At 42.4% G+C, this 13,591-nt stretch overlaps 1 protein-coding gene and 1 long non-coding RNA gene across 3 annotated transcripts in view; both read right to left on the bottom strand.

Moving 5' to 3' along the window:
* LOC149915975 (uncharacterized) overlaps positions 1 to 13,591 on the bottom strand; it is a 471,330-nt gene that overhangs the window by 151,108 nt on the left and 306,631 nt on the right. The gene's annotated exons all lie outside the window — the stretch shown is intronic.
* Positions 3,869 to 8,981, bottom strand: SOWAHD (sosondowah ankyrin repeat domain family member D). The gene has a single exon (XM_090150020.1). The coding sequence runs from the start codon at positions 4,776 to 4,778 to the stop codon at positions 3,957 to 3,959; it is 822 nt and encodes a 273-aa protein (XP_090006146.1). The 5' UTR covers positions 4,779 to 8,981; the 3' UTR covers positions 3,869 to 3,956.

Here is a 13,591-nt window from a genome sequence, read left to right as displayed (position 1 = left end):
TGGTCCAGACTGCTTAAAGTTAGAAAGGAAAGAGTTTGTTTATATACTGGTACCCTTAATAATGGAAGACATCACATTCCTACATCATAGAATCACATCTTTCACAATGTAGAACCACATCCTTATGATGCGAAATAAACAATACCATGAAATTGCTCAGGACATTTTCTTTTTTCCATAGCATGGGAAAAAGAGGATATTATAACACAGCCTAGGCTACTGAAATGATTAAATATTGTTCAAATATACTCATACCCAGATCCTCAGTAACCCCTTGCAAATATCACGTTACATCATTATATTTTCAATGTTGGACGGTTCTTGAAAGGTGTTAAGAAAAATGTTTAACCATCAAGCAAAGCTATACTCTTTCTGTACATTTGCCTAATTCAGGAGAGCATCTCAAATGCTAATAGAATTTTTTGAATTATTTTTTAAATTTTAAATAGAACACAAGTCCCATGTTTTAGGTTTCTTCTAAAATTAATCTTCAAGGACCCGATCCTGTAAAATCTGTCTCACAAGTAACTCATAAGAATGTGAATAAATCCTTTCAGTTCTGCAACACAGACACGATACAGATACTCTGGCAATTAAATGTTACGCTTCCAAACATCATGCATTTTAGGTTAGCTTAACTTTAACAAGAACAGATGCGACTTAAACCTTTCCCTTAGGAAGTTAACAGTCTTCCTATTATAGAAAAATTTTGGAGAACTGTATTGTGTGTTTATATATTTAACACACACAAAAAAAGTTTTCTTAATTCTTTTTTGAGGATTTGATCCATCTTTGATGATTAAAAGGAACCTAGCTTTCCACTGTTCAATACTTGTATCTGGTCATCTATAATTTCCAAACCAGAACACGCACAGTGCAGCACTACCACTCATCTGACCTTTTATGTCTCTGTTTTTAACACGTACTTCTTTTTAATGTAGGACAAAACTCAATGTGACCATCTTTACAAAAACAAAGCAGGTGCTAAAGCCTGGCAGAATGAAAAAGTTATTTCACCTATGGAATGGACCTTGTTCAACATACCAACTGCTGCTTGGAAAGCTGTGCTGGTTGAAAACACATTTAAGGATTATTATTTCTATATTTTTAAAAAAACTCTTTTTTCCTTCAGTTAAAACCATTAAACACTGTTTTCATTACTCTTCTGGGTACTGCCATCTTACCTCAATTCCAGAAAGTTTGCTATGGTTTCACTCATTAAACACTGGCATTTGGGATCTCTGTATTTAGCTGCACGCACAACAGCACTGAAAACCTGCTTCTATAACTCTGCCCCTCATATTTATTGCTATAAAGCATCAGCTTTACAGTAACTTTCATAAAAGTACATCTCACACAGTAGCAAGCTCAAGTGCCACAGCCTTGTGTTAGAAAATACTCTTGATAACTATCAACATCTTTAAGTTGAAGAGAAGTATGGTATACATTTTTGCTGTTTCCCTCTGCATCGTTACAAACCTGATGTTGCAGAGCATTTCTTCTGTGCTCTGTAGCACTGATACGCTTGCATGATGTATTATCACTCAGTGATTATTTCTTTCAGCTCTGTTCCAAGGCTGAGAAAAGAACTTGGCTTGGAGCTGCACTGGCACTGCAGCCAAATGGTTACAAGAAGCAATTGGGCAGCAAGCATGAATGGTCTTTTCATCACTTTTATTTAAGATTATATTGGTGAGGGATTATTTCCCTCCTGCTTAAACTCGGTACACAATTTTGCATGGCACATCTCATCAGCGCACAGTAACAAAATGCAGTGTTTCCAAGGGAAACAAAAGGGAGTGATCCCAAAGGGCTGAAGCAAGGTGGTGGTACTGTGGGTACCCATGCTTACCCAACAAATGAGGGCTGCTGTTGTTGCTATGTCATCTCTGCTTGGAAGAGGCCAAAAAGAAGTAGGATGAGAATAAGAAAGGACGAGAGGGAACTGCCTCAAGCTGTGCCATGGGAGGCTGAGGTTGGATATTAGAAACAATTTCTTCTCAGAAGGAGTGGTCAAGCACTAGCACAGCCTGCCCAGGGGGGAGGTGGAGTCACTGTCCCTGCAGGTGTTTAAAAAACTATGGAGACGTGATACTTGGGGACCTGGTTAGCAAGTGTGGTGGGAGTGAGTTAATGGCTAGACTGGATGATCTTACAGGTCTTTTCCAACCTTAATGGTCCTGCGAGTGTCAGTGCTGAAGGCCTTCCCCTGCAAGACTGCCTGCAGGTCGGTCTCCAAGGGAGCAGCCATAGCCCCATCTCAGCCCATTCCATTCCCCTGCGTAGCACTTCACGCCCCACACACATTAACACACTGATAACCAATACCTTTATGTTTGGTTCAGCAGCGCTAGCGGCTGGGATAAGTATGTTTCATCCAGTTTTTGTACACATACTGTTGGTCATCACTGTAAAGAGGCAACCAAACACTAATCTGAAAACTTTGCCACAGCTTTGAAAAAAAAATAGTAGGAAAAGAAAATCAGTTTTAGCTGGACTTCTCTTAACTCAAAACCTCACGGACTTCTGCTATTTCTAGTATTTACCCTCCTGCCTAGAGAACGAACTTCTCCCTAGCTCTATTCTACTTGAAAGGCTCAATTTCAGCACCAGTCTTAATGTAAAATTACCATGTCAAACAAGAGGATTGCATCAGCCTGTTTAATTACAATCCTATAAAATACACAGCATCAGGATTTAATAAAAATCCTGTTGGTGTGAAGGAGATACTGCCACTCCATAACCCACGTATGAAGAAATCTGTGGAAGATACTCTTTATCATTAATCTACTACAGAAAATAAATGGGAATTTGGAGAAGCAAGCCCTTCAAATAAAAATGCATTAATGAGAGCAGAAATAAAGCTAAAATAGAATCTGTATAACACTTGTGGTAGGTGGATCCCTAATTAAACAGTTGGTTGTCTAGGACATTGCTGAGGGGGAGAAAGATCCCTACAAAGATGACACATCTATTTATAAATTTGTTTCTCAGCCAGTTTAGTTCCCGTAATCCATTTCATTTGATAGGATCACAACATGGCTTAGGTTGGAAGGGACCTCAAAGCCTCCCCAACCTCTGCCCTGGGCTGCTTCTCCCCACTACATCAGGCTGCCAGGGCCCCAGTCAGCCTCAGGCACAGCTCCACATGGCTGGACCCAGCTGCAGCAGCTCACAGAGACCTGCCCTGTTCTCTGCCTCCTCACCTGTTCTACCGCATAGTCGAAGAGTTAAGAGTTTCAGGGTTCTGGAAATTGAATTTATATTTCATTTCTCAAAAAAAAAAAAAATAGAAGCAACTGTCCTACCACCAGCTTCAGGATTTCCCATAATTTACCAACACTGACAAGCTCTCCCTAAGCCTTCTCTTTGGCAAGAGGAACAGACCCAGCTCTCCGCTATCAAATTTTGATGGACATTCTTTTGTTTTCTAGATGAGAAGCAAAATTAGTGCTGATTGTGCAGGTGAGGAATGTATTTTATATTTGACTACATTTACAAAGCAGCTGCCCTTTGTATGTACATAAACCATACAAGGCAGAGTGGTGGGTGGCTATTAGCAGTACACTGAGGGCTGTGCTGCTGTGGGGGTATTTATCAAGGGGCAGTGGAGGTAATCTCATGGGCTTAATGCATTTCCCATGATTTTGAGCAGTGAGTCATCTTTTGGGAGCAGCTCTGGGGATCCCCGTCCCAGCAGGAGCCACTGCACACTGCCCTGTGGGGCATGCCCTTCCTCCCCATGGGGCTGAGCAGCTCAGCCTCCTTTTTCCTGTAGCCGGGGGTCCTTAGGGAAGAGGACAGTGAGATTGCCAGAGGGACTGGGAGTGCTTTGAAAGGCAGCTCTGGGCACCGACAAACTGGGAAACACAGCTTTTACTTTAGCGAGAAACAATTATTATTTAATAAACCAACAACAATCTAAAGGAAAGGTGAACTCAGGCTAAGGATGCACTTCAACGTCTACGGAAAAAAGCAAATGCTCTTCTGACAAGCTCGGGGACAGACACTTGTCTCCAGGGTCGCGGGGCTCTTCTGTTGGCTGGGGCATCTTTGTGGTCGTTTCCCTCAGAGCTGCGAGTGCCAGGCTGGGCTGAGTTCCCCTCCAAGGCCCCCACCAACTCCATCAGCTCCCTGGAGGTGTTTGCCTGCAGGTACTGCCAGGCCTTGCGTCCGCTGTGATCCCTAAGGTTGATATCCGCCTTGTATTCCTTCACCAGCACTTCAATGAGCGATGCATGCCCCTGCTGGGCAGCCAGGCACAACGGGGTGAACCCACCCATGGCGGTGCGGATGTTCACATTGACGGGACAACCCTTCTCCCGGGCGTGGGAGACGACATCAACAAAGCTCTTCTGGTGGCCATGCTTGGCCAGCCAGTGGAGGGCACTGAATCCCATCACAGGGTCTGCCGCATTCAACAGGCTGGGGTCTTTGTCCAGCAGCCTCAGGATGTTAACTGTGTCACCCCCAGCCACTGCCAGCAGCCACTCACGATGCAGGGTGAGGGACAGCACCTTGTGGCTCTGCTCCAGCATCACCGGCTCTTGGGGCCCTGTGTGGAGGCCAGGGCCACTGGGTGTCTTCTGCATGGCAGCAAAGTGCATGGCACAGCTGAGGCGGCTGCTGCTCTGTAGTATTTTCCTCAGCTCCTTCCTCCGGGTGCTGCCAGGGCCACTGCTTGCAGCCATTCTGGCCTGGTTGACCTCAGGGCAGACAGGCCTCTGGGCATCACCTTGTTGCTCCTCTGAGCTCTCTGCCTGCTCCAGTTGGGCCATGGCAGTGCCTCCTGAAGGGCTTTTCACACTTCGTGCCACTGCGCTGAGTGGAGGAAGAGCTGCTCCACACTGTGCCAACCGACACAGTGTTGCCTAGCAACAACTGAACCCCAACACCTCATAACTGCTGACCCAACATCACTTCCTGGCTCTGGCAGTTGGGGCACTCCACCCCACAGGGCCACAGGTCCCCAGGGCCTGCTGCCATTCCCTGCTCTCTCTCCATGTGTCCAGGCCCCAGGGGGAGCCCACGTCTGGACAGTACAGACACTAAACAAGGCTCATTATACATTAGGCAGAAGGAGATGCTTGACTTTCAGCAGGACGGCATCCATACTGAAGCAAGAGTGCATGCTTGATCACTTTTCTTTGGTAGAGCTCTAGTTCACTGAAATCAACAGATTTACTGCAGGAATATTGAAGGCTGAGAGCAGAGCTTAACCTAAACACAGAAGTTACATGGATTGTCTGTAGACAATCTGCCTGTGCATAGATTAGATGAAAAGAGAAATCCTGAGCAGCTACCCTCCATCAGGCACTGGATGGAGCAGAAAGGGCTGCAGCTTCCCAGGCCTCTGTAGCCACTCCTCACCCCATCCCTTGGGTTTGTGTGTCTGAACTGCCCACGCACTTGCAGTATGAGCCCACACAAGCCTATGTTATGGTAGGTTCCTTTGAGAAGTTGAATACAAATTTGATTTTTACATGTTATATCCACTTCAGGAATTTGCATAATTCCCTATCTAAACAACCCCAAGATTTAAGAACCATCCTCACTCTCTGCTTCACCATTAAAAAGGAGAAATAATCACCAACCATAATCCAAGTGTGCAGCATTGCTTTTGCTATTTTAAAAGTCACATCTTCGCTCCTAGTCTTGGTCATCACTAACATTAAATTTAAATTCTATTTAGGAGAGATGATATCGTACTGCATTCCAAGTGCTGCACATAGATGCAGCCTTGGGAACTGTGTCCCAAATCCAAGTCCCAGACAAAGGATGCTGTTCCTGAATCCTTACTTGACACTCCTGCCACACTCCTGCCTTCTCTCATGTACTCTAATCCCCATGAACTTGTCACACTTGCATAACCCCAGCAACATTGATCTCAGGAGGATGCTGCATGGGAACACGCGGAAACGTCTGGAGGTTCACAGTACACTTTATTTGCATACTTTTCAGAGTTATCCTATACAAAATACTGCTATACCTTCTAAGAACACATTCACAGAACGTATCCCGAATAAAATTTAATACAAGAATGTTGAAAGGCAAATATGCGAGCAATATAGGCCCCAGTTCCTAGCTTTTGTTGTTAGATTCATTTTTCTTCAGATCCCCACTCAAATTTGACTTTTATCATCAGGCATTCTGGACTTCAGTATTACCAGTGAGAAGATCAGAGAACATAAACTTTTAACAGTGACACTCTTCACTGATTTGGTAGAATCAAGTCACGCACGTTAGCAGGCTTTGGAGTAACTTCTTACCATTCACCCTTCCTGCTACCTTCCATTTGTTTTTACATTTTAGAACTAAAGGTTTTGGTACAAGGAGGGTGTCTTCCCAGCATGCATGACTAGGCAAAATGGAGATTTCAACACCAAATAAATTATAATAAATATGATGGAATATATAAAACCTAATTTCCTGTAAAAGCTGAAGTAGTGTTACACTTTTAACCATTCCTCAAAAGGAGATTTCTACATTAATGCACCTTAGACAGTGACTACAGAAGTAGTAAATCTGAAAATCATCTAGAGGTAAGTAAAATTCTCTTGTCAAATCCACTTTAAAAGCTAAGTTTTGTCTAAGTGTGCTAATGCTTGCAAAGCCTTCTCCGTAAAATTGTTTCCAGATGGAAGATGCAATTTTCACCATCAAAGCTAACCTGCAATAGCAGGTAGCATTGAGAGGCAGCCCCTCACCTGAGACAAGAACTTTGACTCAGATCCCTTCTGTTTTTCATTCAACAGAGGTGAAAATGCATTAGCCACATCCCTGACAAGCCCTTAGCACCAATTCATGGGCACATCCTTCTGTGGGTGGTGGTTTTGTTCTTAAAACCTCCTGTTCACGCTGAGATAGAGAGAAATTTAAAGTTCTTTAGCATTTTCCAAGACAATTTTTCCCCCCTCAACACCCATCTCTAAGGCTTATCAGATCTGTGACTAATTTCATTAACGTGGAAGCGTATATTATTTTAGAAGCATGGTTTACTGATGCATGCTATAATGTTAATTTTTCTATAAATTCTGCAGTGTACCGCCCCCAATAAATTTCTGTAATGCACAACTTTTTTTTTTTTTTTTCAGTTTCAGTTATAGTAGTTAAAAGTTGTGCTTATGAACAAAATGACAGCATCCCATCATTTGCTGACCTATAGACTTGGAATTGTGACAATCTACTCCATCTGCAGCACTGTAACATTGTCAGAAACGTACCCAAAGGTCTTCCCTCTGAGCAGAGCAGAGGTTCAGAAGGCAGAAGAGCTGATAAGCCTTCGGGGCATGGAAAATTATCTACATTCAGAGAGAATGCAAACTGTCAAATTCTGGCAGTTGCTATGTAGAGATGCGTGAGAAGCAGTCTCATTCTGTAAGCTTGCCTGGCCACATCATACAGAACGTTATAATGATGATGTTTGCATGTCTATCTTTGTAGCACAGGTGGATTGTTTGTGCTATGTGAGTGGCTGTTGGTCTCACTGATGACACAGTATGGACAAGTGTGTGCTAATTACTGCTGTCCAGCAGTACCAGCTAGGTATGCTCAGCTTGCAAAGTTCTCAGTTCTCACAACTAGTCTTTACAATAACCTGGATTTTTCTTAGCACACCTCATGGCATTGAGGGGAATTTTAATTTTCTCTAAAAAAATAAATGAAGAATTGTAGGCTCTATTGGCGCAGATAAAAATACAGACATGCCCAAGAAACAAGGCACATACATATTTTTACATCTTTTGTTTGGCAAAGTCTGATTCATGACTCATAACGCATAAGGTTGGTCACACCTCAGCTCTACTGGAGGTGTAAGCTGGTTTCCTAAAGCTGCACTTAAGAACCTCTACAACAACTGCCTTTTTATCTGAGAAATGCCTTCAAAGTGCTCACTTAACACAGCTGACCTCACTTTGGCCAGATAGATGGATATGGATGCTCATGTTACACAGTCTCCTTACGACACATGGGTATGAACTGCCTCCTTGCATCACGACCACAAATGAAAACAGCCAATGCAACTTCAGCACCTGCAATACATGCTCTCAATAAAAAAAATGTGTAGTCTCATGTAGTGGGGAAGGTTAACATAGCATTTCACAGTAATCCAAAACCCATTTCTGGGAGCCCTGGGGAGAAGCTATTAAACAGACCAGGTTTCCATACACATTACTGACCCACTTGACTAAACCAAACCCTGAGCAAATTTTAAAGACAGCCTATTTTTTCCAGGTACCTCAAGCAGAGAAATAGGAAGTGAGTTGGGAAGAAGATTAAAATCCTTTAATGTTCCTCAAACTTCTGACTATCTCTTCTTCCAGAAGAAAGTTGTGTTGGGTTTTTGAGCTCCCAGTGAAACGCAAGAGCCAAAATTTGCTACAGAAAGGGTCACCAGGTACACCCAGCCAGCAACAGCCTGACTGCTGCTGCCCAGTGCCCAAGAGCTGCTTTGATGGGTGCTTGCAGTGAGGCTGCACTCTGTAAACACAGTTCCTGGTACATATTTTTTCATCTGATCAATTACACATTTAGAGAAATGCGAAAAGGTGATAATGGCAAATTCAGAGTAATCAAAGCATAAGGAGGTTTTAAGCCCAAACTCACCACCCACAACTGAGAGGAATGATCTGTAGTACTTTCCATAGCTTATCTGATGGGAAAAAAAAGAAAGTCTTCAACTGAACTGTGGGTATCTGACACTATCTTAAAATACGTGGAAGGATATTAAATGCCTTTGCTGTTTTTAAAGTCTTTCTCCCTGGTCTCCATCTTCTCAGAGTACAGAAGCCTATTTATGCCTTTTTTATTCCCATTTCTTTCTAGTCTCCTCTCCCCCCCACCTCCAGTCACAATAAGACACAAAAGGATAAAAATGCAAATGAAGCTTTTATACTTAGACTTTGATTAATGTTGTTTTAACAACAGAAACACTCCATACCCTAACAAGGCATTGGATCTACTATGGGATCCAGGACCTCTGTTAGGACACAAGTACTGCTAAACTGCACTTCATTATCTGAAGGACGATTCTTAAATATAAGTATATTCTAAGAACTGCAACAGATACATTAATGCCTTGTCTGGCAGCCAAGCCTGCTCATCAGTCTTCCAGCCTACCATTCCTAGAAAGAGAATGGCAGAGAAGTGACGCTGTCTGCAGAAACCTCTTTCATTAGAGAGGCAGAAAGTAAAAAAAGCTCTAATATCACATTTTGGGAAAGAAAAAAGCACTTATAAGCAGAAGTCTGTTTAACCTTTGAAGTAGAAGTGTTATACAAATAGTTTAGATTTAATGTCTGATTTGTAGTATTACAGCAGCAGCGATAGATTTCTGCTGTGTATTAGGGGTCTGCTAGATTGAGCATGCACTCAATATATATTTTGATGTGTGCATTGTTATTGCATACCAAGCAAGGAATATGGGTTAGAAGAGCTTTTCAGCACTGGCAATTTCTGAATATATCCATGAAGAATAGAAGTGGTTGTTATATAGAGAGCTCAAACCCTCAAGCATAGGCCTTATGAGGAGCAGCTGAAGGAGCTGGGATTGTTCAGTCTGGAGAAGAGGAGGCTCAAGGGAGACTTTATTGCTCTCTGTAGCTACCTGAAGTAGTGAGCTGGGGGTCAGCCTCTTCTCTCATGTAACTGGTGATAGGACTAGAGGGAATGGCTTCAAGATGCACCAGGGGAGATTCAGGCTGGACATTAGGAAATACTACTTCTCTGAAAGAGTGGTCAGGCACTGGAATGGTGAGTCACCAACCTGGAGGTGTTTGGAACATTTGGATTTTGTGTTGATGGACATGGTTCGGTGAGAACTATTGGTGATGGGTGGATGGTTGGTATTTTCCAACTTTGGTGGTTCTGTGGTTCAAAAGCATCTATGTTATGGGATATTGGTGGGAAGGTTCAGCCTCTACTGCCATACCACCAACACCCAGCTCTGATGTCATGAGCCAACATCATAAAACAGGCTTTTGGATCAAAGCCACATAGCAATCTACAGGCAGAAATGGAGAAGTTTTCAAAAAGAAACCAAAGGTTTCTTAGAAAGCTATCATTATGATTCCAGACTCCCTCTCCCACAAATGCTCTTAAAATTAGTCTCATTCATTATGCTGCATTGCTGAATAAGAAGTAATTGTAACTGCTCTCTTACTGAAGCTGCCGATTTCCTTTCATACATTTTGCATTTCACACAGTTCAGAAATTAAAATCTGCTTGCCCAGGATGGACAGGCCAAAATGCTTGAGAGGCACAACTCTTCAGCCTGCAATAAATTAGCTAAATCCAATTAACCAGAAATTCGAAATAAAATGTACTACTCTGTTTAAAATTCAGATATGCTTAAAATTCACATTTTGGAAGCAGTTGTGCAAGCAAAAGCACCCTCAGGGAGTTACAGATAGGAGCATGGTCAGAGCACACTCCATTGAGCTCCAATCATACATTATCCAAAGGAAGCAGTGAATGGTGTCTGTGGGTGAAGCAGCACCATTCTCCTAAAAGCCGGCACCAAATCAGCTTAATTTGGAAGTTCTCTTCAGAACACGCTGTTCTCCCCAAAGACAACAAGTAATATCAACAGTTTAGAACTCTGGAGGAAAAAAAATTAAGCTCTTAACAAGAAAAGAGGTGCAGACTTGTAAATAATAGTGTATTCAAAGCAAAGGATGCTGTCCTTTGTTTTTCAAATACATGTTTTATTCTGGCAGAACAAACCGATTCAGTGGAATCCAGTTGTTTTTCTAAGCTTCCCCTCTGCCTCAGAAAAAAAGACATCAGTGGCAGTACTGGGAAAAAGTTCTCCAGTTCAGGTCAAGAGGAAAGAGTCCTACATACCCAACTGAGGACAGCTCAGTTAGGACGTACGTAAGGACAGGAATGACCTGGATATAAATCCCTTCCCCACTGGACTCAGAAGCATGACCTCACTAGCCTTCCAGTGAAGAGAGGAGCTGCATGTTAATTCTGCAACAGAAAGGTAGGAACAAAGGAAAGTGTTAGCTGGTTCAGAGGATCTGACCACGTCAATTGGGGTGCTGGGACAGTGTATCCATACTCTCTCCTGCAGGCAGATGAAGATAAATGCTTGCACTGACATTGGCTGCTTTTAGTACTATTACTCCATTTAACACAGTCTCAAGTCCCTTTAAGATGATTAAAAACCATGGAATGTTTCTGATCAGCTGAGTGCTGCACAAACTCGCTGTATGGCAAAGCTGACATCCAGCCAAACGGCCCTATCACGGTCCAGGACGTCGGGACAACACAGCCCAAAGATGTTTCCAATTTCCTCATTATGTTCCCTCAAAGTAATATCACCCACAGAGAAAATCATAATGTGTAATTTATACAATTGCAGCTTATAAAAGTTAATTATACGAGTTCCTTCTACCCCTGGCACAATATATACTTTTTAATAAATAACATTGTAATTGAATACAATTGTCCACCGCAATCCCATTCCAGGTACCTAAAGGCAATTAGATTAATACTTGCACTACAGAAGGATGTGCAACCATCACATAAATTAAGCTTTAAGAAATAGAAGGCTTTGACAGAATAGCACTGTTCCAAAACAGCAGTAAATGAGCACTGTTTCTTTTAGAAGCTCACTGCAAGTGCAGAAGGGCTCCCACACTCAGGATTTGGGATCACTGCTGTAGCATTAGTTTTCTAACACACAAGAAATATCTTGCATACATCAAGGATGGGTTGGAGGCAGCTTTGTGCCCCATCTCATGAAATTGCTTCCTTTTTTTCCCCTCTCACAGTGACCAACAATCACAGAATAGCAGGGGTTGGAAGGGACCCCAAGATCATTGAGTCCAACTCCCTGCTAGAGCAGGTTCCCTACAGCAGGTTGCACAGGTGAGTGCCCAGATGGGTCTTGAATATCCCTATAAAAGGAGACTGCACAACCTCTCTGGGCAGTCTGAGTGCTCCATCACCCTTACTGTATACATCTCATTGTAGCATTTTATTCTTTTTTTAATTGTAAGACAAGAAAAGAGCTAGGAAATTCTTTGAGAACCATTAGAAAGACTTCAGACACCACCCACTGCCCCAGAGTGCTCCATATCTGAGATTTAACTGCTGATCTACTGCTATGGATATTGCTGTAGAATCCCCACTTCAGCATTTCTCAACAGTTTTGGACAAAAACAGGCAATATCTGTTCATGGTTGGAATGGCATCAAGTCAGCACTGCCACTCCAGACAGCACTGCATGCCTCCACATCAGCAAGCACACAAAACTCAGCCCTAAGGAATATTCTCTGTATGACTTGAAGTCCAGCACAACTTTTGTGCAGGCTGGGTGAAAGCAGATTATGAGAGATTTTAATTACCCAAAGTAAGGAAAGTTTCACCTTTCTGGTGCTTGAAGTTTTGAAGAAAACAATGCAATGGTTACAAAAGACAGCAGAATCCCTGCATGCTCCTCTGGCTTCATGCGACAGAACAGTATTTACAAACTTTTCACTAGAAAATGAGTGAGGCATCATACACAGCAATCAGAGCAAATGTGTTGTGACACATTTCAAAACCATATCCCCACTGTAACTAACCAGAGGGGAGCTCAAGGGCACACATTTAGAAACCAGAGACAGTCTGTAGAGTTTTGTTACTACTCCCCAAGAACAAAAGGGATAAACCAGTCCATATTGCAAGGTTAGTTATGATGAAGATATTGTCTGACATCATTCAAATACCTCAGACTTAGTCAAGTAAGTATATAAGCAAAAAGAATAAAACACAGAACACTAATTTTTCAGTTTAATGTACTATAGGCATCTAAATTCAACAATTGCAATCACTCATAGTAATGTACATGTCAAGAGGAATTTAAGGCATCCAACACTTTCAAAGAATCTTCTAATGGAGACCCATAAAATGCCAAGTTATGCCATAGCTAACTAATTTTATGCATTAAGGTGATGTGCTTTGAAGAAAATCCAGGAAATCTGCATGACAATATCTGAGCTGCAGAATTATGAGTAGAATGTTTCCTGTTCCCCAGCCTCCCCTCAAAACATGAATGCTTTCAGTGAAACGTGGGTTTATGCTACACCACTTTGACCTTTGCAGTGTTTTATATTTGAGCAAATGGGCATTCCATCCTTTTCCCAGAGGCTAGTCAGACTGTAAACAGGAGAAAACGAGGAATTGCAGCCAATCTAATTACAGAATATTGAAAAGGTCAAAAGAAGTGCACCAAACCAGTATAATTTTCAAAATGAATGTTATCAAGAGCACTCGGATAAAAAAGAAGCAGAATAAAAATAAAGCCTGCCATCATTATTGACACTCTAGCCTGGGGAAGGGGGTAACCCGTGGTTCATACCAGGAGCTGGAAAAGTGTAAACCCATTTCTATGTGGCAGGCTAACACGGGTTGCAAAATGCCAAGCCAGAAGAACTGTCCACAAGTAGTTTTTAATAATACCCCAGTTCACTTAGGTTAGAATTTAATTGCACCAATAATAGGGGCCAAAAAGCAGAGGTGGAACTACTGAACCATCACTACTGTATGGCCACAATGTGGCCAGCATTCCTACACAGCCTTACACACACCTTGGAAGAGATCC

This window comes from Phasianus colchicus, chromosome 14 (genome assembly GCF_987193195.1).
Source record: "Phasianus colchicus chromosome 14, bPhaCol1.hap1.1, whole genome shotgun sequence".
Taxonomy (NCBI): Eukaryota; Metazoa; Chordata; class Aves; order Galliformes; family Phasianidae; genus Phasianus; species Phasianus colchicus.
Note: the sequence above shows the minus strand (reverse complement) of the source record. Positions and strands in the feature narration are given on the sequence as shown.

Bases quoted from the DNA above. Each gene is read 5' to 3' on its own strand.
- SOWAHD (XM_090150020.1), bottom strand. From the start codon at position 4,778: ATGGCCCAACTGGAGCAGGCAGAGAGCTCAGAGGAGCAACAAGGTGAT.